Raw genomic sequence first — 25,824 nt, 5'->3', positions numbered from 1 at the left:
GCACATGCAGCTTTTGCTTTATCTATTAAACTGTCTTTATCTCAACCCCCAAGTTGTGTCACTTTTACCCTTCTGATTCTCTCCCCCATCCCACTGGTGGGGAGCGAGCAAGCGAGCAGCTGTGTGGTGCTTACTGCCTACTGGGGTTAAACCACTACACCCAGAAACAGGCAGACAATAAGCAAATACTTACTTGTGAAGCCGTTTCTCGTGACTGACAAAGGAAGGGGAAAAAGAAAACAAAAGACATTTTAAACAGAAGTGAATCTAAAGAAATCAACATGGACTGTTTAACAGGAACCACAGAAAATCAGCTACATGGGTAGTAAGGAGGACTTCATAGCTCTTTTTTTTTTTTTTAATGAAATGGAAATAGTTTGAGTCACAGGTGCAGGTCATTGAGAGGCAGCCCAGATTTGCTTGTTATTTAGTAACTAGATCACTGAGAACTTGCTTCCTTTTTTTAAAGGAATTATATTTATCTGTCAGAGTGAAGTGAGGGCTTCTCGTTTGCATAGTACAAAAAGGGGGTGTCAAATGAGAAATCGTACGCATAGAAATATTAATATTGGCATATTTTGTTCTTGTGACTCAAGTTAACCATTAACTGACAGCTTCCAGGTGTGTGCAATACAAATTAAGTTTTATATGTCTGTTTAAACTCAAATTGATATACACATTGGAGGTTCTCCGAGTTAGAAACCTTCAAATTATGAAGTTCATAATTCCTGAGAAAAATAGCAATTTACATTTCTCTAACCTCCATTTTAAAGATCTCATCCAACAATATTTTAAAGTTGTTTCTGGCTTAATATATTGAAAAGCTAAAATGATAGCCCACGCTAATATTATTTTATTAGTGAAATTAGTCGAAAATTCCTTTAACTTCAAAAGAAACACTTTGCGGAAAGATTGCAGCTTTCAGCATCTCGGCATTTGTAGGTATCTACCCATACAGACCACAGAAGCAGAGCCAGATGTTGCTCTTTGGTATTCTGGGGAAGAGCTAGGTTAGGGAGGATTCCCCTGCCTGCCTCTAGTAGGGGGAGGGGTTTCACAAATGCTCACCCACCAGACAAGAAACTCTGAAGTATTTAAGTGTGAAAATACCACTGGGAGGCTGTGTTCAGAGCCTTGAGCTTTTTAAAAAGAGTAACAAATGCTTTTACTTCACTTAATAAATAAAGACAGTGCCACTCTTCCACATTAGTTCAGTACTTAACAATTTGAAAACTTAACTAGATTTTCCTGCCCCTCCCCGCCACCTTCTTCCTCTACCTGATTTAACTCAAACTCTTCATGAGATTACCTGTGAAAGCTGGTAGGAAGTAACAGCAGAATTCCTCTTATCTATTGGACAGTGGCTTCCAGGCTCGTTTCAGTGTCTGAATGTTTTAAGAAATTGCTTCTTTGTAAAAGATAATCAATAACTATCTTAAACTAAATCTGGGCCTGGTCCGATCAAGCACTTGAGCAGCTGCATGTGCACAGGCTTCGGAGGTTCCCAATGTTATAGTAAAATTGTGAGTTCAGAGTTAAGTGACTGATGGTCCCAAACCTTATTTTCAGAAAAACATTTGAAAGATCTTTAATTTATCAGTTAAGCTTGCCTCAGAAGACTTGAGTGTGTATGCTTAGCCCTCACCCCCCTGCCAAAAAAAAGTTCATGTAGAAAAGATGAGTGTTACTCTTATAGTTACCCCTCGCCTATACAGATGTTGTTTGACAGTCAGCCTGTATGTTTGAAAGCATGTGAAAATGCAGAAAGGAAAAAAAAAAACAGGCCACAAAAATGCACTCTTCACAATAGGTTGTATGCTCACAGTTCAACTGTTCTTGATTCTCTTATTTGGACCTGAAGTTAAATAGCCAGCTGTGAATGTGAGAATAAAGCAGTGCCATGAATTCTATCTTACTTATCCTTATTTAATGAATTCTTAAAATCTGGCATGTCCTCTGTTTTGTTGAAAGCTATGACAGACTTTTTTTCACATTAGCGGTGATGCCACCTATATTCTTCTCCAAGGAATAATATTGATAGATTATGTTAATGCTGTTATATTGAAAAAAAAATCAGCTGACATTATTGCAGTGGCACAGTCCACTGGCTAAGCTGTAAAAGCCACCTATAGAGGTATTGGTGGTCCACAAAGAGACACTAGTGAAATTGGTGGAATCTTGCATAGGTTTTTGTAACCCTTATTTTTAAACTAACTTTAACTGAATGTTTGTACTTCCTTCAAGATAAATCTTGCAGTTAAGCATTGCATGTCTTAATGTTTTATAACATTTTTCTGAAATATGGAAAAGAAAATACAAATTTGTCTGTCCTGGAAATCAATAAACTATGTCTGAGTGTTTCAGAAGAAAGGAGAAAGTTGTTGTTCACTGTTGCATTTTAGAGTTGTATTTGAGCCATGGTTTAATGAGATGGCAGTATTAATGATCATGTAAACAAATGGCTTATGACAGAAATAAAAGCTGCACAAAAAGAATGTATGTTAAATAGTCAGGAAAAAGTATTTTTGTCCTTTACACACACATATATATATACAGGGAGAAATGTATACATTTATATGGCAGACACATAAATACATACATACAAAAAAATGAACATTGTTTGGCAGTTAAATTTCGAGAACTCCCACAATACTTCTGATAACATTAATTTATTATCTTGTTGCTCATTTCTAGTTAGAAAATCACATGAATACTGAAATGCCACTTGTTTTGAAATATAGTGTTGACATTCTTGTCACACCTGAATACAGGACCTGGTCATACAGCTTGTAATGGATACTGCCATTAGTCACCACATGCAAGTTCAGATTAGAGCTAACTATCCTAGCCTGTCCTATCTGTGCCTGAGCTGCCCCTTGTTTTCAATCAGACAGTTCTCTATAGGCGAGCATAGGAATGAAAGCCAGTATGTAGACTGGCTCTGGGTATTCATGAAGTCTGGGGCTGAATGTGAGCCCTGAGTTAATGTGACCATATATGCATCAGCAGAGGGAGACCTTCAGTGGGTTATTAGAATTCTGTGCATTTGCAGATATGACATTCACAATATTCTTTAAATAACTGGTTCCCATTCTTATGAGGACCAAAGAATGTTGCATACTCTGTAATCAAATCCAAAGAAAAGTATAGTAAACTGACATACCTCAGACGTTGTAAGCTTTTGTGATTCTGTCCTATAGACTCCAATTGGAATGTCTCCTGTAGAAGAACAAAGTTTCTGATATAGTCTGGCATATGTCCTAATCCATAGATCCTCTTCTGTGATTTTCATCTGAACAAATAATAGGAAGGAGGACTTTTAACTCTTGAGGGCTTATCACTTGTTCACTATACTACTCCTGAAAAATTTTTGAAACTAAACACTAGCTGGTAATGATCACATTGTAGTATTGCACCTTTGCTCCACAACAAATCTGGAACTATTGAGTTTGTAGACGCTGTTTCTTTTGTTCTCTCCCTGTTTGGGAGACATTGCAGTGCAAATGGTTCAGTCTTATGAAATTACTTCTGTTCTTGTTTTAAAATTACTTAAACACTTATGGCATCCTTCATCCAGTGTTCATATCTGACTAAATATAAAAGAATGAACTAAACACTGGCAGCAGTAAGAAACTGGTGATGGACAGACTGAAGAACGTGCAAATATTTTGAATGCAGCCAGATAACTCTTCACTAGACTTCAGGCTGTATATCTGGGGAGAAGGGAGTAGGGGGAAAGTAATACGCTAAGCATAAATGGCATAAGTCAAATTAATCTCAAGTATTTCATTACTATTATACTAGCTTTATTTCAAGATATGTGAGCCCCTTTTCAGAGATTCAACTGTCTTGCATTCAGTGTAACAAAGCTTAACAATTGACCAACAAATCCATAATTGGTTTTTATTTAAACAACTTCCTTAAACCATCATTGATAACCTCCTTTTTGAGAACAACATCCTGCAATTCTTTATAGATCCCCAGAAAGCAACTGGTAAATAACTTCTATTTATCTGTTTGCCACGTGGGGTGTGATGGGTGTGGGAGAAAACAGAAAGGTGGGTTTTATTTTTAATAAAAAATAAATTTTTATGGTTTTATTTTTTGTGTGTATATACATATAAAAAACAAACTGGGGAATATTGGCATACATAATAACAAGATGACTTTTGAACTTTGACACCTAAACTAAAGTCATTTAATACATCTTATCTTTATGTAAAAACTGGTTCTGCCCTTTATTGCCTATGATGGAAATGGGTGTTGTGAAATAGCATTGTGTGTAAGTGCTAGCCAGGCTGTACAATATAGGTAGTGCTTCCTGTTTTTTATATACTTAATTTCTAAAATTGGTTGCTGAACTGCCATTGCTATTTCATATAAAACACACTTTTCCTGTGTTTTCCTGTCTTTCCTATTTTCCATTGTGCTTTATAGAATGTATTGTGTTTTCTTGGGGGCAGGGGGTGTGTTTTTTACTGTGGAAGTAACTCAAAATGGGTATGTTTTCTATCTAATTTTCGTCTTCTCCCCTGGTGGAAAAAGGAGACAGATGGCCTTTCTTGGACTTTCACAAAAGGAAGTGCCATACAATGAAAGTACAGGTATTGTGCAGGCAGTACAAAATCTTCTCTGGTACTCTGTAACTTTTTTTAATAACTTACAGAACAAAGAAACCCAGATCCTGGTGTAGTATCAAGTCCCAGCAGAAGTCTTGTGATAGAAATCATATAATCTTTCACAAATGACTGCAAGATTTTTAACAGGAGAGATGGAAAAGAAAGAAAAAAGCTTTAATGAACAGATGAGCAGGTAACCATGCACTATGTGTGAATTTCAAAGAAATTGTACATCTGTGTTTACAATCAATCTCTATCTTTTAAGTATCTTAATCACTGTAGAAATAGCTATCACTTTCTTTGTGCTGAATCTTCTTACATAAAATAAGCTTTCTTATTTGGTTCTGCATATGCATGCAATGTACATACAGGATTCAAACAGACTAAGGCATAGTAACGCACCATGAAAGCGAAGATGAATGTAGATGTAAGATCAATGGAAGTAAGATGTTAGCCTTATTAGGTGTGAAATTATAGTAATGAACTCTTCTGTGCAAAAGAAATGCTGTTGTATGTTAGATGGGTCTGCAGTACTGAGTAGTGGGTAATACTAAGGTGAGACTGCTGCCATTTGAATTCAGATGAGTCATTTGCCTTCGCCAACCCACTTTTTTTTTTTTTAAGGGTTGATCTACCTTACCTCGGGTCAGGCTTGTTGCTCTGCTAACAGAAACGTTTTGCTGATTGGTTAAAAGGTAGAAATTATGCTAAATGTAGAAACGTAGCCTAAGACCGGGAACAGACATTAGATCAGCTAAAATCACAACTATTTCTCCTCTTTATGAGTTGGGCTGCTGGAATCGGAGGGCCATGTGGGTGCTCTGCTAACTGTGGTAGGACTGTTTGTTGCCACCTCTTCTTAGGTGTAGTAGAGCAGCATTCAAGGCAGGCTATCAATCCTTGTTGGAACACAACTTGCAATTAGCTCTTTTAGCTTAATGCAGATATGGAGCTAGCAGCAAATAGGTTTTAATAAAACACCTTACAAAGGTGTTATATAAATCCTTTAGAGTTATAGCATCTGAATTTGTTTAAACTCAGAAGCTAGACATTTAATTTGATACATAGTGATTCAACTGTTTTAATTTTTGTACTGGTAATCTTCTAGTTGTGACAGGGTAAATGCCAGAGCATCTTCCTGAAAAGGACAAAATTTTTTGTAACCTTCACTTATTTGTTATTTTGGCTGCATCATTTATGCTATGGAATTATCATTAGATTACTAAGTGTATTCACAAGGATTTGCTAGACCAAGCTTTCATTTTTTTCAGTCAGTGTCGTAAAGATAATTTGAAGGCTTTTCTTTTGGCCTAAAATAGGAAGCACCAAATGAACCCCGCTGTTTCCCATGTCATTTATTCTGTTCCTTGTATGCAGAAGAAAAAGATGTCATACAGAAAAGGATGGGACCATGAAAAAGAACAGACAGAACTTGCTGTCATAGTATTTGTAACTTGAAATAAAAAAGATAATTCTAGAAAAATGACAGTTCACCTGAGCAGCAGGAGTTCAAAGAAAGAATGGGTGGAATTTGAGTGAGAATGAGCGTGTGGGTTTTTTTGTTTTAAACATTTTCTGGTGAATGGTTTTACTCTGTCAAGTCATAGCATGACTGCTCACGTCTAGGAGCAAATATAAAAAATTGAAGTTACTTATGGGCTGGCAGGAGTTGTTGATAATGACAGATCTGCTTCTATACAGGTGTCTTAATCTACTTTTTAAAAAAATTTTTCCATATGTGGTGTTGATATTCTGCGACATGATTGAAAACATGTTTTATAAGCAAATACATTTATTTCTAAAACATCTAGAATTTGATAAATGGCTTTACACCTGTTGGCTTATCTGCTTTTGGTACCTGTCCATATACATGACTGTTTTATAAATTTATGACTTTTTGAGAAAAGCTTAGCTTCAGGAATTTTTCTATTTACATTGAATTTGCCTTCAAGGAATTTATTTGGAAGTAGAATTGAGATGAAAGAACACCTGTCATGCATCAAATTACCAAGTAAGCTAATTTCTCTGAAAGAATGTTTAGCACCTGAATACAAAAGCATCCACAGGCTACCTCTAGGTATAGGCAAAGTAGGTAGCTGTTTAGGTGAGCAGACCACATGGGCCGTGGTGGTATTGTTCCTTATTCTGCATTGCTAGATCCTTGAAGATTAGTGCTGGGGGCTGCTGCTTGGGGATCCCAATGTATCACGGTATGCAGAAAGGTGGTCATTGCTGAGGAACGAGGGCTATATTCTCCTCTTTTTCCACCCTGAAATCAGCAACTACTACCTTCATTTGTCCTGACTCCATATTTTCTGATATATTGTTTCTTCAACTGTCTGAGGCTGTTGCCCTTCCCTTATCCCCACTGACTGTCATCACTTCTTTTTGCATGAGGAGGTCCGTCCTGGATTCTTGGGCAACAAGGTTCAGAGCTGTTTTTTCTTCCCCCACTGTCTCTTTGTAACTACTGCATGTATTTCTTGTTAGAGCCAGAATGGGTTACTCTAAGATACGATGACTGGTCATCTGGAGGTTTAGTCAACATGAGTAAGAGGACAGGACACAATGAAGTAATTGAGGCCTCTATCAGCAAATGCAGATGACTGATAAATTACTCATAAAAGTAATTCTGTTGATTTTTGTGGTTAGAGACACTACTTTGTGGGAACAAGCACTGTCTTTTTGTTGCAGAGTACAAGCATTATTAGTCTGTATAATCTGTATTTTATGTAGGCCTTATCAAAACTAACGCACTTATTTGACTGTGGAGAGGTTCACAAAAAGTATTATATTGTTTAACAACAGAATTTGTGCAAGGACAAGGTGATTTTTGGGTTGACAACTGAGCTAGTACTGTCATGTGGAATGTGCTCCATTATCTTTTGCCTTTGATTGTTCCTGGTACAGACATGCGCATTGATGGCAGGGGTCATTAACAATGAAGTACAATAAAATAGGTGGTAACAATGCATGTCTGTGTTAAGATAAGTCACATCACTGTTCATAGTACCTGATAAAGCAGCGTATCCAACATACTGATGCTGAAAACCCTGCCAGCAGCGAAGGGCAGTCGAAACATAAATGCTAGATTAGATCCCTTCTCCCGCTCTTTCTGTTAAGGAATTAGAAAATAGAAAATACTTTTAGTGCTGGTTTTGGAAGGACTATAATAAAAACATCAAATTGATATTACCTTGAAAGAGGTCAAAAGTCTAAAATCCCTTTAGTCTGTATATAGTTTCTTTTGACAAATATGTAGCATCTTTGTTCACTACTTACAGTTTTTCAGGTTGGAAGATTTTGTTTAATGCATATGTTGTTTCAATCATCACATCTCAAATTGCATGGGCATATTCTACCAGGTAATTTTAAAAATGATTGAGGGATTTCAACTGTGCTTAGAGCAAAGCTCTTGTTATTCTTGCTCCGATTCCTTGGTGCTGACAGTGGACTCTTATTCAGGTCCAGAAAGTTTACTAGGAACAGGAACATGAAACATGAACAGAATCTGATGCAAAAGGGAAGAAATGGTATTTCAGTGAATGTGAGGGGAGATCAGACATGGACTGGGGTAGAAACTTCTTGCTCTGATGCTTCTGGGGAAGGGATGCAGAAAAACATACTATAGTTATGCCTTTTTCTTATCACATCTCACTTGCAGAGGAATCGCACCACAATGTGCTTCCTATTCCTTCAGTTATCAGAGACTAAAACTATAGGTTGGAAGTCATTTTGTTATTTTAAGAAGAGAGGAAACATCAAGCTTTCGGTTCAGAGATGTCATGAAGAATAAGATGTGTTCTCAAAGTACAGAAATGTTACATGTCTTGGAATTGAGACACTTACATCCACCACATATACGCAGTAGTACATGCTGGGGACTGACTGGCTGGCAAGCAGCTTGGCAGAAAAGACCCTGCGGGTCCTGGTGGACACCAAGTTGAACATGGGTCAGCAATGTGCCTTTGTGACAAAGAAGGCTAATGGTGTCCTGGGCTGCGTTAGGAGGAGTGCTGCCAGCAGGTTGAGGGAGGTGATCCTTCCCCTCTACTCAGCACTGGTAAGGCCATACCTGGAGTACTGTGTCCAGTTCTAGGCTCCCCAGTACAAGGAGAGATGCAGCTACTGGAGGTAGTCCAAAAAAGCACTGCTAAGATGATCAAGTGACTAGAGCATCTCTCCTATGAGGAAAGGCTGAGAGAGAGCTGGGACTGTTTAGCCCGGAGAACAGTAGGCTCAGGGAGGATCTCATCAATGTATATAAATACCTGGAGGGAGGGTGCAGAGAAGACAGTCGGGCTCTTTTCAGTGGTGCCTAGGGGACAGGACAAGAGGCAATGGGCACCAGCTGAAACACAGTTGGTTCCTTCTGAACGTCAGGAAACACTTTTTTTTTTTTTTTTTTTTACTGTGACAGTGACTGAGCACTGGCACAGGTTGCCCAGGGAGGTTGTGGAGTCTCCATCTTCAGAGATAATTAAAAGCCCTCTGGACATCGTCCTGGGCAACTGGCTCTAAGGTGGCCCTGCTTGAGCAGGGGCTTTAGGCAAGATGACCTCCAGAGGTCCTTTCCAACCCTAACCATGCTCTGATTCTGTGATATGCAAATGAGCAGTCTGCTCTAACTAATGGTTTTGTTGAACAGCAGCATTTTAACTCCGGTTTGTCGTTGTTGGATAGTCTGGTTGTACCTGTTGATTTCTGTGGCTTCATGAGTGGAGTTGAAAAAGATGTCACACACAAAGAATTTCCTCTCCAGATAAAAATACACAGCAAATAACTCTTAAAAATATAACATTAATCTGTCCTTTATAAAATGTCACCTCTGTCCATCTCTTCAGATTAAAGAGGTTTCAAAATTTTTAAGGAAATAAAATTATTATTTCAGGGTTTTTTATTCCAAACATTCTCTATGTTCTGACCAAATACTACTGGCTTGTATTAGTTTCTTCTCCATGAGAAATGCATACATACATATATACTCATACTGTCTCACACACATACGCAGACACACGTGTGCTTTGATGGCTGAGCAGCAAAGGGGTGTTTCTAGCAAGTTGTGTACTTCTGACAGTTGAAGAAAAAAGCAGTCTAATTGTACAAAAAGCACTTTACTTAGATAAGCATACCATTGTGCTTAGTGGTGTAAGCCACAGAAATGAGAACTTATGTATTTTGTAGTTCGATCTCATATTTGAGTGCTTTTCTTTTAGTGCAAAGTAGAAGATATTTTTCTTCAATTGCTGTTGAGAATAAAAACTTCTGTGTGAATTACGGAAAAGATTGTAAGATTTGTTTTACAACAAATACTTCAAAATCAAAACTACATGCATATTATAACATACATTACATCCTTTTAGATTTATGCCATAAAATATCTTATAGAAAACTGGCTGTGAAGCAACTATCCTTTCATGTGACTGAGGTATTATGTTTATCCTTCCATCTGTTCAGAGAAATTTGCAGCAGATACTGGTTTTGTGCCAAGAAAGGTGGGATAAGGCAAGAGATAATGGGGGAATAATTTGATTCTTATCCAAAATTCTGATGATAAACATAAGGATGTTCCTATTTGTTTTATTTTAAAATGGAAGCTTAGTTTATTTTCCCCCTTTAATTTAAATTTCTTATATTGTTTCCTTCCATCTCTTATTACAGGCTTGCTTTTTTTTTATTCTTGCTTAAAAAGATTTGTGAGAAATACAATTTTTACTCAGGCACTTTGCATTGAGTTCTGCTTTATTACTTGCAGACTTATTTGATTCCCAGAGAATACTGCGGATGTAGAAGCCAGAAATGTGCCAGAATGCCCCAGCAGTTTTATTTCACGATAAGTGTGATGCCCAGCAGCTCCTTCTCTGACACTTTTTGGACTTAAGGAAGAGGATATAACTACTTAAAGAAAATCATAGATAATTTCTAGGAACAGAAATAAAAGATCATGGCATGAAGTGCGTCCTGTAGAACTTCACACATATAGATGACATTTTAAGACACAGCTATTAATAGATGGAGATCTTTACTTCCTCCTCAGTCTTCCTATGTTTGTGGCTTTGCTCAAGTCATGAAGTTCAGAATTTTTACTGCTTTCTTTCTAAGTAATAGCAGGTGTACACTTGTGGCTTTGAGAAGTTCTTAGCATGTGCTTCTTCCATATAGGTAATTTAATTTGAGGTTAATTAATTATTTTCTTTTGGGTTTGCATATTGTCAGAATACCAGAGAATATCTGCCCAGAAGGTCAGGTTCATAAGCTTTTCAGTTTATTTTCCTCTTTTCTACCTCCATTTATATTCATATCAAATCCTTTTTAGGGTTCTTTATCATGGTTTTATCTTTTTACTATTTCTAAATACCTATTCCTTCATAACAGTTAATTCTATGATACCAATAACAAAGTGCCAACCCCTAACTAACCTGAAGCCCTGCTTTGGCCACTCTGTCAGTGGTTGAAAGAGATCTAAGGCCCATCTTGATTTAATATATTCTCCTCCGATATAGACAGTAATATGGGAACTGCCATGATAGGCTGTAACTGTTGCGTACAAACAATGCAAAGTTGCTTTAATAAACATACAAGGATATGGGGGGAGGGGTTGGGGGTCATGCAAGAACATATAAAGGTGACAGAGGTAGTGGCTTATTACAGGGAACAGTCGGTGCACTGTTAGTTTTGGTAAATGTTGGTTGTTGCCCATGTCAGATATAAGACTGATAGAAATCTGGGCATGGAAATCTCTTTACAGTACCTTTTTTTGACATAAGGGATTTTGGGTCGATAACACTTCACCTCTAGAATGGTTTACAGTATTTTGGACTGTGTGTTCTTAATTGATTCTGTTCTACCTTTTTGGCAAGAACAGATTAATTTTCTGTTGTTTATCTGGAACAGCTTTCTAAAAACCTGCCAGTTCAATAGCCAAATATGTATGCTAATTATTTATACAGTTTTAGAATTGTAGCTGATCTAAATCATTAGAGATCCACCTAAAATAAGACACCAATTGAGAGGGACCAATTTATTTTTTAACCCATATATCATTACTGCTTGCTATTACTTAATGTTACTTCAAATCTGCTTAAAACCTGAACAATATTAAAAACAAATGGGGACAGCATGCCCTATCCTTAACTGAAGGTGAAAAAAGCAGCCTGGCTTTGTGTGTATCACTGCAAATATACTGGGCTATCCTAGATAGATTTCTGCTCAGCTAACATTTATGTGCTTATCCCTGTGGAAGATATAAAATCACAGCATGGGTTTGAGTACAAGATATAGGAGTTTGCACATATTTTAAAATGATCACTTAAAGGTTTAGAATTTTTATCCTTCAGTTCCTGCGATATTTACTTGGAAAATAAATAAAAAACCCCCATAGAAAACTAAAGTGTGAATCTTATCCAAGACATTCTAAACCCTTTCTTTCAAGAAAGAGGGAGTGGTTATCTTTTTTTTTTTTTTTTCCTCCTTATCTAAGACAAATGGAGAACATAAGTTTTAAGTTTAGGCTATGGGTGTTTTGTTCTTTCCTTTTCTGTGTTGTATAAGGGCCATTGCTTTCTCCTATGTCAGTACTGAGTTTGGTGCTCAGATTTATTTACCTGTAAAATGAGGAAAGCTGCAGCTGCAACAGCAGATGACTTCTCTGATTTGTGTGTGTATCTTCTGCAGCCCGTTAGGTTGAAAAGTCAGTTTTGCATGTGTGTTTCAGTGCTACCTGAAGGCAACTTGCCTGACTTTTGTAGTCTTTCTGAAAATGAGGTGCTTAATGCAGAAATAACAATCAACTGTACATTTGACTGCATTAGATAATTTTTACTTGAGTTTTTAACTGCCTTTCATTTTGCATGAGGGAGTTCTGAAACATCAAATGAACTACAGCACCGCCTGTGAAGTGCTCCCTGCAAATGTTAAGATGAAATGAGTGGGGAATATTAACAGCAGGCAACTTCAACAGCAATGAAGAAAATGTTCTTTCTTTAAGATAACTTATCTACCTCTATTTCAGCATAGCGTAGTTTGGATAGGAAGTTAATTAACTGTTCGGCTTCCAACCTACATTCACAACTTTACATTTGCACAATAAATTAATAAAGATAGGGAAGAAATTATAATATTTCTAATGATTTCCAGAACCTTTGCTGGAAAAATGAAGGAGCCTATGTAAAGCAAGAAAGAGAATTGAGATAAAAATCCTGGTTTCACTGCATTGAAATAGACAGGCTACAGCCCATGGACTATTCTAGAAGCAACTGTAGACACACATACTGGGAAAGCTATTGCTATTCTTAGCTCCCCTTATCACTAAATTGTATGGATTAAAGGAATATGTTTAAAAAAAAAAAAAATTGCTGTCAGTTATAGTACACCAAGGAACTTAAGGTAGGTTGGAATATAGTCTTGAAGGCTCCATCCAGCTGTTGGCACTTGTTGCCCTAAATAAACTGGCAATGCATGATTCCAGCCAGTTCCAGCTTATTCTTCCTGAAGGTACCATTGAAGGACAGAGTGCTAAAATGGAGGAGCCACAGGTGCAAACCTTAATGGATAGTGGGCATGGCATAATCCAAATGAAGATGTGCCTCCCACTGCAAACTGCTCCTCTCTTGGTGTAACAACTTTTGTCTAGCTTCCTCACAGTTCTCCATTTTATGCGCTTATTAGAATAGCACCTAAATAAGATTAAGCCTTCGTACTATTTCAGGCAAAGGTCAACAAATCACAAAAGATCACCCAGATATTTACATCTTGTGGTCAAAATGTAAGCATGATAGTCAAATGAGTAAAAGATTGATTTCTAATACTTATCCTATCTCATCTAGACAGGCTGAATTTTTGCAGAATTCAATTCCTGTGTAAGAGTCTGGGAGCTGGCCTGTGAATATAAGTTTGTATGAAAAGGCTGTTTTCCATTAAATATATATAGAAATTAACTAACTGTGAACATTATAAATAGTAAAATACCTGCAATTCAGTGAAATATCTGAAACTCCCAAAATCTAGGAAATTTACTGTACAGCTAGGAAATGAAAATTATATACTAATTCTGTATAATGATAATGATTTTAACATTAATTCAGATTTGCTAAGACATGTAAGATATCTGAGGTGAAGAGATTGGGAGGCTACATGAAAGAACCTAGCAATAATATCTAGATTGATAGCAAGGGGAAAAAGAGATGACTGGACCGAAAGATCTCTGTCCTTGAAGACTGGTACAGTGATATTATTTGTCTTACTCTCATAAACTCAGAAAATGTCCTGAAAGATCACGAAAGTGATACTGTAAGTTTTGTGCACTGCAGAGGTAGGTAGGTCAGATCACCAACTAAGATCTATGAAAAAGAGGCTTGTCCTGGAATTTACCAAGTTAAACAGATGCACAAAGTTACTTAGTATGCTCCATCTAATATTTTAGCAATAGTATTTTGGACAAGCAAATTACATTAAACTTATCTCCATATAGCCTCCTTGTTCCACAGCTTGAAAATGCCAACACGTGCACTAGAATGTATAGGATATGAAGGTTTTATCTAGCATTTAAGTAGTGTTACTATCCTTATTGTCACTAGGACTGCCCTTTGACAGAGAACAATTGCTGTTCTCAAACTGTCACAATAATGCAAATACCTCATACAGATACGTGGAAATGTATACAGAATATGTAATTATAGTGCCTTTAAAGTGAATTGGCATTAAAAAATGCATTATAATAAAAAATGTGTATGTTTTAAGTGTTTAGTCAATTAAAATATTTTCCACACTAAGTGCCTGTGGCAGCCTCTTGGAAAATCATATTGGCTCTAAATATTCAGTTATCCAAAAATATTCAATTTTCCTTGAGCAAATTCTGTGTCCACCTCTGTCCAGAGGGCTGGTGGATTAATATTATATTTTGAAGTGATGGAACTCAAATCAAACCTCATTCTTAAATGAGAATAGAATTTGGAAAAAATAATCTTTTACATTAGCTCTGCAACCAACCATAAAATCATTTCACTGTTTCCAGTTGTTTTGAAAGTATTGTTACAAAGTCAGAAAGTGTTAAAATGATAACATTTAAATTGGGGGTGGGGGGCAGGGGAGGCAAATCTCCTTACCTTTTCTAATTTGGATAGAGCAAGAGAATAGCAGTCTTTGGCTCTGAACTGCATGAATCTCATATTGGCTGGGTGAGTTAGTTCTGTGATAATGCTTAGGCGTGAAAACAACCTGTATTTTAAAAGAATGTAACAGTTATACCTCTAATTATAACAATTCACAAATATAAGGCTCTACATAATGCTAAAGCTTGTGCTCGTGTCCATGCTTTTAATGAAGTGCCTGAAACCTGTGGTGTGTTCTGGCACAATGAAATGCTGGTATAATAGCAGAGGAAACTACAAAACGTTCTCTGTAGAATTCACAAAGAAGCAAGCATACCTTCAAAGGCTGATCTTATAAAATATTTTAATGCTAGAAAGGAACCACTTAATTTCATTACTGGAGATTTTATTTAATAACTTCTAAAATGACACAAATCTGTAGGAAACAACAAAAAATGCAAAACTATGTAGCCTGCACTTAGTAGCTGGTTGCATGTAGACTACCATTTTATTAGAACTGGCTTATGTAGTCTTTCCATTTGATTTTTTTTTTGAGTTCTGTTTATATGCTGTACGTCCACAGAGTGAGCAACATAGATGAAAACTGACACTTCTTGGGAGTTCAGCAATTTAAATTGCTGAGAAAACGTATGCTTATGCATACTTATGTTCTCACCTTGAAATATTTACATATACAAAATATTTATAAGTTAATGCTAATTCAGGCTTCCAATAACAAAAAACAGTGAAGAAAGTTTAACTCTGGTCTGGCTGAATGACATAGATTTTCATGAAGCAGACTAAAGAGCCCCTCCCCAGCTCTCAGGGCTCTAAGAACTAGAAAGAAATTTGTAGTTTATGCTATGCAAATACTAAGCAACTTGGAATAGAACTCAGATTATTATTTATTTTCTCTACAGAACTCAGATTAATCTGTAGAGGAAATACTCAAATAATAGTGTCAGAAAATGAGATGTGCATTTGTAATCTGTTCCGCTGATCCTGAAAGTACTCATCTACATATGACAATAGACAATTGTAGTACTAATGACATCATTAATATGGCTTCTGTTTAATTCAGATAAAAATTAAAGTGGCTTTCTTGAAAGCTGAATTTAGTAAGTTAGTGTCAAATGGAATCCAATGTACTTTTTTGCAAGTCTTTAGTCTTTTTCCCTCATTTTTGTAGGGAGGAACTTCACTGAAATGGCAATTCAAGCAGAGCCTAAATGTGGGGAAATGCATGTCAAAGCTATCTGTCAGTGTTAATGCCATCTTATTGCAAGACATTTTCCTAGGTCTGTTGATGCCAAAATGTAGACTGGTAATGATCACAAGATCCCAGACATGTTCTGAACATATGATCATATGATGGTAGAAATGCTAGCCATTCTTATGTTAGCAGTTATCATGTCCCTGTGAATAACCAAATATTAAATGTGGTCATATAAGGAAAAATGGACTTGGCAAACTGGGTGAGAATGTGAATCACTTAACAACATCTGTGTGCACTGAAGTTTGAAAGGCATTGTGCATGCTCAGGAATTTCTGTACCTTTTTAGTTCTTACAGTCAGACTGATACAAACTGAGTGGTGCAGTATTGTTATACAAAGTCTACTTATGTCCCACTAAAGATTAAGCCCTTAGGGAATGGAGTCTACATACATAAATACATGATAACCACACCCTTGAGATGCAGCTGTGGTACATCTTCACTTGTATGCTGTGTGTTATAAAAACCTGTGAAGTGCTCAAGAAAACTGAAAAAAAATCCTGATAATATCACACTTGTAGGTATGAACTTTAACATATTTGTTAAGCTACTTAATAAGTACAAGTTCGGAGGAAGGAGAATAAATTTCCTCTGTGTTAATTCTGTATCATAGAATTACTTAAGCTTCTGCTGGCTGGAAATTTTCTTGTGTTGCATTCATATTTGAAAACTAACAATGTAACATTCGGAACTAAGAGTAACAGGAGATTAAAAGCTGATCTAATGATAAAATATACACAACTTACAGAAAAAATGCAGAGGACTAGGTTTCTGTTAAAGATGGGACTAGTTTATCACCAAGATATGAAAACTGATTTATATTAGGAAATCAGTTTAAAACCTGGTATTGGTAAAATTTGTATTTTACTTATGAGTGCCTTTTAGCGGAATTAGGGGAAATGACTTTCCAGGTAGTCAGGGCCAGATTGCCTCTCGCCCTGGGTGTAAGGCACACTGCCTGCAAGCTTTCAGCACCGGAGCAGGCTACTTCTGTGCAAAGATCCCCCTTTTCTATCCCATTCTGGTAAGAAAAGGACTGGATAGGGCGAAGAAAGCCCTAATCGGCCTGATGGAAGACACGGGTTGCTGTTGAACTGGTATTTGGGAATCAGACAAGCAAGAGATACACTTAGTTCTTTCCTGAACCAAAAAGATACACAAAGAAAACAATGTAATGCCATCACAACACCTCATTTGATTTATCTATAAATTGCTGCTGACTGCTAGATAGGAGCCAAACTATTGACTTGTTAGGTGTAATATAGGCTGTCAATAGGCTTCTTTGCAGTATTTGAAACATAGCCTTCAAGATGTTAGCTATTAAGAACTTAAAAACAGGGCCTCCCAAACACCAACATTTAAACTCATTAATTAATAGAAAGCAAGAGTAAATATAAACACTCCTTCTAGTACAGGCCTACTGCCTGAGGAAACCCACTGTTTTTCTGAGGTGGACTCATAACTGTCAATAGGGACTCAATGGTTGGCTTCATATTTCATATTAAAAGTGAAAAGCATCTCTAGGATACAGTCCAAAACTAGTAATTTCTCCCTGTACTTTTAAACTATGCTAACTTGTTCTTTCCCATCCAGAGGATTAAAGATTTCCTTTCTTAGTCAGTGTGACCATTTGAGTCACACTTCTTTACTCCTTTTAACTGTAATTAAGTCATATAAGCTAGTGTTGTGTTACAGTTTTAATTGGTATGGAACAGTTTCTAGCCTTAAAGGTGCTAATAATCCTGTCATTATAAACAATGCATCTATCTTTAAGGTGTGTGTGGGAATTCTTCTGGCAAAGCAAGGTTATTAATTTATGTAAATTGGGGAATAATGTCAGAACAACTGGCAACCTAGGCCAAACAATACTGCAGCACACTTACATCACCTTTTCAGGCCTGTCCACAACCCTTAATGAGGTGAGCTGATCTGAGTCAATCACATCAATGAGGTTTAGATTGGCCTGTATCTTCTGAATGATTTCACTTGGTGTGACACATCAATCTTCTTCATTGATGTGATATCTTTGAGAACAGTATATATTAGCAAAACTCCAGTGGTTTAAAATCTTTCTTTAACACTACTGTTTGTGTTAAGTGCTGTTGTTCTCCACCATGTCCAGCCTCTTCTTCATTAGTTTCTGATATTATTAGCTATTATTAAGTAATGAAAAATCTTTTAAAAATATGTTTAAGTTCACTTACAAAACTATTTACCTTGGTGCAATGAATGTAGTTCATTCTGTAGATCAGGTAAATGCCACTACCTTATGCCTCTTCCCAAAGCTTACTTATTTTCTACAGCTTTTACAGAGTATAAATATGCAGTGAAATTATTGTATGTGTTCTAGGGGAAAACAGTTAGAAAAAAAAATATAAAATACACTAGTTGTGAAAGTTTACAAAGTTTTCTGAAAAAGTATAGTTAAGTCTTAAACGAAGATATTTATTCTGATTTCTTTTGATATTTGTAAAAAGTACCATGCAGTCTGAAAATTATACTGAACCAGATATACAGCTCATACATGAATTAAAGCTGCCATCTAGTTGTAAGCATTGTGCAAAACAACTGAATGATTATATAGTAAGTTCTAGCTGGATGCCTATGGTACATAGTGTACTACTATGATTTTTTTTTTTTTTAGTATTTTTTACAAGGTAGAACACAACTATGGCAAAAATCAGCTGGTACTTTGTAAGTTTTATTTTTTTTATTCAACTCATTTTTCTGTTTTATATTTGGGGTAAAATATATTTCTGAAAAACTTAAATGATATATGCAAAACATCAGTGAGATACCCTAGCACAATATGGTTAAGAGTAGACTTGAATGCTGCACAGATTAAGTTCAATTATAGTTTCTAAATTAAATTTAGGTGTGATTATGAAACACACGCCTGTGCTGGTATCGAGTACAAATTCAAAAACTCAAAGTTAGAAAAAGACAGAACTAAAGTTTCTCATGCAACACAGATTTTGCTTCTTTTGAGCACATGCAGAAATGCGGACGGCATTTAACTACATTCTCATACACGGTTACATTTAAAAAAAAAACAAACCAAAACTCTCCATTGAAATACTTGTGTTTTAACGAGCTCAGTTTTCTAAAACACTGACAGGTTCAAAAGACTTTTACTATGCATTTCTGTCCGGTCTTATGTGGAAGGCTTGACACAGAAAAGGGCAGCAATATTGAATGATACTGAATCCTCTAGGGAAGGACTTTATTTTGTCCAGGTCTTATTAGAATGAACAGGAAGTGCTAGGCTTAGGCCCCAAATCGGGGAGGCATGTCATACTTGACTGTATAGTGTGTTTTTTGTGTGGTTTTTTTGTGTTTTGTTTTGTTTTTTAAGCAAATAACTCTTTTCAGTTTAAAGGGACATGTATTTTTTTGGTACTTGTTGAAACAAAATATTTAACACAAAGTGAGGCTTTAATCAGGAGAGGTTCTAAAAAGAATAGGAAATCTCAGTTTGTTTAGCTCTTCATCACAGCACTGCCTTCTCAGCCTCTTTACTAGACTGATCATTTTTTCACTCTGTATTCAGTTATTCCTTCATGACTCTTAGTATGTTGTTGTCATTTGTAATGTTGCATACATGTGCCTAAAAACCTAATTTTTGTTCAAAACTAAGTATTCAAAATATGAACGCTTACTACTAACACCATAGTGATGCATTGCTTACCTCTTATAAGGATCTGCTTTTTATACTGGCTTTAGCATTACTGTGAAAGACTGCTGTACTGAGGAAAAATTTCTTTTTTCAACTATCTTTGGTCCTAAGTCTTCAAGAGTAGCTTTCTTTTCCTTCCTGAAAACCTGACAGTTGACTTTTAAAATGATCATCCAGTTTTGGGATGCATAGAATTTCATCTGAGATTTCAGGAGAATACCTCAGTACTCTGAATGTATTGCTAAGTAGGGTGGGAAAAGGTTTGCCCATGTAAGACACAAGTTCATATAAGGGAAAACTTAAGTAGAAGAAAGAAAGAAAAAAAAAATCATTTCTCATCTGAGTACAAAAGGCATTAAGTATTTAATGATTAATGAAGATGTATTGATAGATGTCTTACCTAAAGAGTGTTTGAACATTTACAATAGTCTTAGCATCTGCCATGTAGTCTTCCTCGGCACTCATTGTACTTTCTTTGTCCACCACCACCATATTAGCTGCAAAGGTGACCCCACATCTTAATAAGTCATCTAGGCTTTTGTGAAGAGAAAGAAGGAGAAAGAAACAAGCAACTTAAATATGGAACACTTAAAAGATTAGGGATGGTTGGAATTTACAGATCACAGGCTGAGTTGCTGGTTCCCTTCATCTCCATGTACATATCATAACTTCCAATATAATCTATATCAAGTATATAATCTCAATTAATTGATAGAATAGAATATGAATAATTATTTTCCTTGAAGTCATACAGAATGCACTTCAGTAGGTTGTTACAGTCCCTCTCCTTTTGCTACAATGATAAATTTATTTCAACTTTTTAAAATAAGCCTTTAACAGTTACTTGGGAAGACAGTATGTCCTTACATGCTGCAACAACTTGCTTCCTTTTGCAGTTACTTTTGGCAATAAATGGACTGAAATAAATGCTTTGAGTTGCTCTTTCCCACAATTACATTTCAGTTTCAGAATGATAATAAAGGTTCTGCCAGGACATCTAATGCATTCCTCTTTCAGGTTAATCTATGAGTTGGAGTGTTCTCACTATGCTTTTAGGAGCAGCTGTACATCAGTAAAACTGCACTCTGCTGGACAATGTTTCCTGTGAAGCCTGACCATAGAAGACACTCAGACAACTGAGTTACAGTTCCCATCATGCCTTACAGCTTTGTTTCCAAAATGAAGCATGTTGGTTGTTTCAACAATAACATTTTCCATAGAAACTAAGCGCTTTTCAAAAAGTTTAGAAAGGACTTTTCTGTAATGATAAAGGCTGCTAGGAACCTAGCAATTTTTAAGTAAGTGAAAATAAGAAGAAAGGGTGAATTTCATGGTTTCCAAGGGAAATTGGAAAACTAAATTTTTGCATCATTCTGTTTACTTCCAAGGTAAAAAGCTGTTTTGGCATTACAATTGCTTATCATGTGACAATCTATAATATTAATTAAGTCTTAATTGTCTGGATACAGTTTTTCTTTTCAGCAATGATCTTCTTAGGTTCCTAAGTTTATGTAACCTATTATAAATTCTTTTTGAAATTTTGGATAAGGAAAACTCTACAAATCTGTTTTATTTTACATCTTATACATATTCTTCCAAAACAAACACATAATATAATTATTTTTGAAACTGTGTAGTATCACCGGTGGTTGACTACAAAAAAAAGAAAGGCTGTATTTCATATGATCTACACTAACAACTTCAGTGCATAAGTAGAACTTCGACCTTTCTCTGAGTGATTTGTATTTCTGCTTTTTCAGTCTTTCAGTTGATCCCTGAAAATAGCAGCATACTCTGAAATACCCAGATTTTCTGCATTTCAACGTTTCATAAGCTCAACAGCTATTCTTATTTTAGCAGTTACATTCAACTAATTTGTGGAGAATTTAAAAAAATACTAATTTAGAAGTATTGTAACTCTAGTTCTCAGGTACCTTTAGCTATAGGTTTCTTAATACCGAACAGATTTCTACACAGCTGTGAAACCTCTTCAGTTACAGGTCTCACATCACTTATACCTGAAGACTGTAGAACAGGTTTCTACTACTTGATGACATATTTTGATGAAGTTCATCCCCACCATGAATTTTGGTAAAGCTATTTTTCTGCAGGCCATCCACTTCCAACAAAAAGGAGTGGTAAATGAGAGTAATTCCTTTGGTTCTCTATCTAAGATAATGACACTTCATGCCAGGTGACCAAATGACAAATATATTAGATACTTAAAAGGTAGTAGGTGGCACTTTGGGAATGTATTCTATACCTATTAAATAAGAAAGGAAACTTTGCATATTTTACATTGTAGTTCTTAGCTAAAGGTGATCAACTTCTATTAATTGTACATGATTTAAAAACACGTTTAGGAAAACACAGGGAATAAGTATGAACTATATTTTTAGAAGTCTTGTTATTGATGAAAACAGATGTCAAAAAACCCCCTACAAAATATGATTGGCTATTGCACCAGGAATTGAAGTGATTGTCTTGTCAGAAAAGATGCAGAAGTTCATGCTAGTATTACTGTAAACTATAGAATTCTGTATAATCACTTATTTAAAAGACTACAAAGGCTACACACTTTTTTTTTAAAATGCACTCAGTTCTAAAACAAAACACCTGCAGGGAGGGATTTGGTGATTTTCTTTTTGAAATAAACTGGGTAGATTTAAATAAAAGTTTAATTATCCGTGTTAATAAAAAACAGGTTAACATCTTTGGGTTATTAATTACTTTGGATACTTTGAGTCAATTCAATTATTCTGCTGGTATGAATTATTTTTATAGTTGTTGTGGAATTAAGAGTTAAGAAAGTAGTAGACATTAATAACCTGAGACACTTTCTTGGTTTAGAGGAAGAAATGTAGAAAGTGAAAAACACTTCTGTAGATACTTTGCAAATCTCACAATGGCTATGATATCACCAAGGTAAATCTTTAACTGCATCACTATCATAAGTAGTTTTAAAGCCCTTGTTAAAACAGGTTGAGATGGAGAAACATTGAATCTCCAGAATTCACATTGAAAAACTGGATTCTGGTAATTCAGGGCAGAAAATACGTTTTTTGATTTCTACCTGGGGAATGGGTATTATGGGCTTGTAGTCCCAACTCAAAATTAACTATGTAGTGGAAGCAAATAATTTTCTTCTTTAAATTGACACTCTACACACAGGAGTTTACTAAAATGCTATTGGCCCTTGCTCTTCTCTTGTTCCTGCCTGATTTTTACATTAAATCTATGTTGCTAAACCTAGATATGCGAATATATATTAGCAGAGGTGAAGACAGAAATGTAGGAGTAAGTGATATTTTTAGCAGAATATGAAGACTGTTGGACACATTCAAGACTGTCAGTATTAGTACTCTCTACATTCTGTAGCTATCTTTACAAAACCCTAGTCAGTAAATCCAAACAAATTATAATGAAGTATAGAATGACACTAGAATCAGGGCTATAATCTGGCGATTTGTAGGAACATATTAATGCACCTAAATAAGTGTGTTAATCTTATGTTTTTGAAGTTATTAACCTGTGTTCCCTGTCATACTTTTCACTAATGATATCCTTTATAAGTCAGAAATTTGAAATCCCAAATTATAGCACACAGACACAAACCATGCATACAAAAATATAATCTTCAAATACAACACACACTTAAACATGCAATGACAATACACACAACAAGCCACTGAGCACTACAATGTTAAGTTTTCTAACAGTTATTTCACCTACTTGTCAATAGAGCCCACCATGTAGTAAACCATTGGAAACCAACAGATTGCATCCAGAAAATGCATATCTGGCCTAAGCAGCAGATGGGATTACAAAATGAAACACAGTATCACAACAGCAGCATCTCTTCTAAAATATTTCAATAAACTGGTAGCTTTTTTTTTTAAAAAAATAACCTTTTAAAACTTTGGCAGTATAATACCACTTTAAACAGGAAATAGGTTTGCAGAAAGTTGTGAATCAAGTTTGCTGTGATCATAAAGAATGATCAGAATTAACATGCTTTATTAATAAATGCACCTCTTAAATCAGAAATTTTATGGCACACTACAATTCCAAATATAAGAATGAATGACTGATGTCAAAGACACACTACCAAGTTATACTCCAATGCATGACTTAGAAGTACTTAAAATGAGCAGTGAGCATTTTCAATTAAACTGTGAAGTGGAAACCCAATCATCACTTGATTTTTGTGCCAACAGCTCCATTCAAGTCAATGAGGCAATCTTAGATGAAACCTTATTTTTAAAATGGAATGTGAAAACTAAGATACTGTATTTTATTGCATTGTTTCTTTAATCATAAATTTAACTGTGTTTCTTCTTACATACCAAGAAACATTGGAAATATTAAAACACATGTAGATATCAGAATAAGCATACTGTAATAAATTGACCTGATAGAGAAAATAGGAATATAACAACAAGGCATAGATATGTTCATTGAAGGTGGCTGAATTCCTAAGTCCAATGAAGTAAATTACAAAATTCCAATTGACTTGAATGGCAGCCTGAATTCCACCTCATGTGTGTTTGAAAAGCATGCTGGCTTTTCAGCTAGCTTCTGTAGTCCTGTGAATGCTGGCCTTTCAGAGGAGTCACTGCAAATGCTGTGTAGAGAGAGACAACACTAAGGGTATTAGTTTAACTAGCAATCATAGCTTTCACTTTATGCTAATAAAAAGTGGTTTTAGCCGTAAATGTCACAACAGCATTAAAGTATGTAAACTCGGGGACTGTGCTGGAAAAGAGAACAAGCACTAGAGGGCACTGCATGCTCACATCTTTCATCTTAAGGAAGTGTCAAATCAGAAAGTCCTTTAGCCTAATTTAGGCTTTTACCAATTTGTGTAATTCACTTTATGCCATAATATGTACATAAAAAAGCTTCTGTTTTGGAAACACAGGTGTATACAGCTTCACTAAAGAGCTGCCTGAGGCAAAAGTGGGACACTTCTCAGCAGGCCTTTGTATAATGAATCACTTAAACTAGAACACTTATATATGCAAAGAGAAGTGTCAGCCTGGAATCAGAACCTATAAGAAATTTCTGCTGCTGTCATTTCTTTCTTTGAGTCATCGTTTGATCTAATTTTCTGTATATGATTAACCTCCATTTGTGTGCCTTCCAAACTGTGATTTTAAGCACTTGAGCAGTACCGAAGTGTTGCAAAAAGAAGGAAAAAAAAAAAAAAGTCTTTTTCAGTCATCGTCAGAGTATAAATGAACCAGTCTTGCCAGAGAAGAATTTGTCTGAAATTTTAAACAGCTAATGCAAGAAAGGCTAAGAATTCCAGTGATCTCCAGATAGATGTGGTAGTAACAACAATATTGCAGGTTTTAATTTTCTTCCATGACTTTATATAATTGTAGACAAAGTGTGTGTGTGTGTCCTACTGGCTTAAAGAACTGTTTATCTTAAGAGTCTAAAATTATTAAAAATATTACCTAACTTGTCCAGGCCACTAAGTGCCTTGTGTTAAGTAGGTTAGTGTTGTCTGAAGCACTGTCATGTAGTGGTGAAACTGTTACATGGTTTGCTTTTTACAGTGTTTATGAAGTTATTTAATTTTAGCAGTAATATTAACATTATTTTGGGTATTTTTAAGAAATACTTAGCTGAAACATTGGCCATGAAGAGTAAGGACATTTAAATTCACTATGGCCATTTACAGTCAGTAAAATGTCAATTTTGTATATGACAGTGAACATACGGTATTACTTTTGCCACCAACTTTTCTTAAAGATAAATGTGCCATAATGTTTTTGATTTTAAGTTAGCCATGTGAAAAGTGATCATCTATTGAAGTAACGGTAAAATGAGTTTAAAATGTATCACACAAAAAAAAAAAAAATCTACTTACGGGTTATCCAGGAGTAATACAATGGGATTTAGTTCTTTCTTTGGTCGGTAATAAGCTCTTAGTGGAACAATAAAGTTATATAAGCCATTTCCAGCAGTTTCTGCTGCAACTATAATCAATTTATTTTTGAATCCATAAGCTTTGGCGTCTTCATAGTAGTTATGTTGGCATCCCTAAAATTAAAATAAGAAACAAGTTCAGTGAATATGAATAAAGAGATTTAGCTGTGACATTAAAGGGTTTTACCATTAGAAATAGAAAATTGTATCAGATGACCTGATATAGACCT

General features: G+C 35.7%; 1 protein-coding gene across 2 annotated transcripts in view; it reads right to left on the bottom strand.

Moving 5' to 3' along the window:
• The window catches only part of KCNT2 (potassium sodium-activated channel subfamily T member 2), a 172,912-nt gene that overhangs the window by 17,466 nt on the left and 129,622 nt on the right, over window positions 1-25,824 (bottom strand). The window contains exons 21-27 of one of the 2 annotated variants that reach the window (XM_076338001.1): window positions 25,536-25,708; window positions 20,058-20,192; window positions 14,723-14,834; window positions 7,633-7,734; window positions 4,665-4,748; window positions 3,164-3,292; window positions 194-214 (exon numbers count right to left, since the gene is read on the bottom strand). In XM_076338001.1, coding sequence (XP_076194116.1) covers window positions 194-214; window positions 3,164-3,292; window positions 4,665-4,748; window positions 7,633-7,734; window positions 14,723-14,834; window positions 20,058-20,192; window positions 25,536-25,708 — 756 coding nt within the window. Of the gene's footprint in view, window positions 1-193; window positions 215-3,163; window positions 3,293-4,664; window positions 4,749-7,632; window positions 7,735-14,722; window positions 14,835-20,057; window positions 20,193-23,389; window positions 23,462-25,535; window positions 25,709-25,824 lie in introns of both variants that reach the window. The other variant, XM_076338000.1, reaches the window with a different exon arrangement.

Source organism: Aptenodytes patagonicus, chromosome 5 (genome assembly GCF_965638725.1).
Source record: "Aptenodytes patagonicus chromosome 5, bAptPat1.pri.cur, whole genome shotgun sequence".
NCBI classification, from domain to species: Eukaryota; Metazoa; Chordata; class Aves; order Sphenisciformes; family Spheniscidae; genus Aptenodytes; species Aptenodytes patagonicus.
Note: the sequence above shows the minus strand (reverse complement) of the source record. Positions and strands in the feature narration are given on the sequence as shown.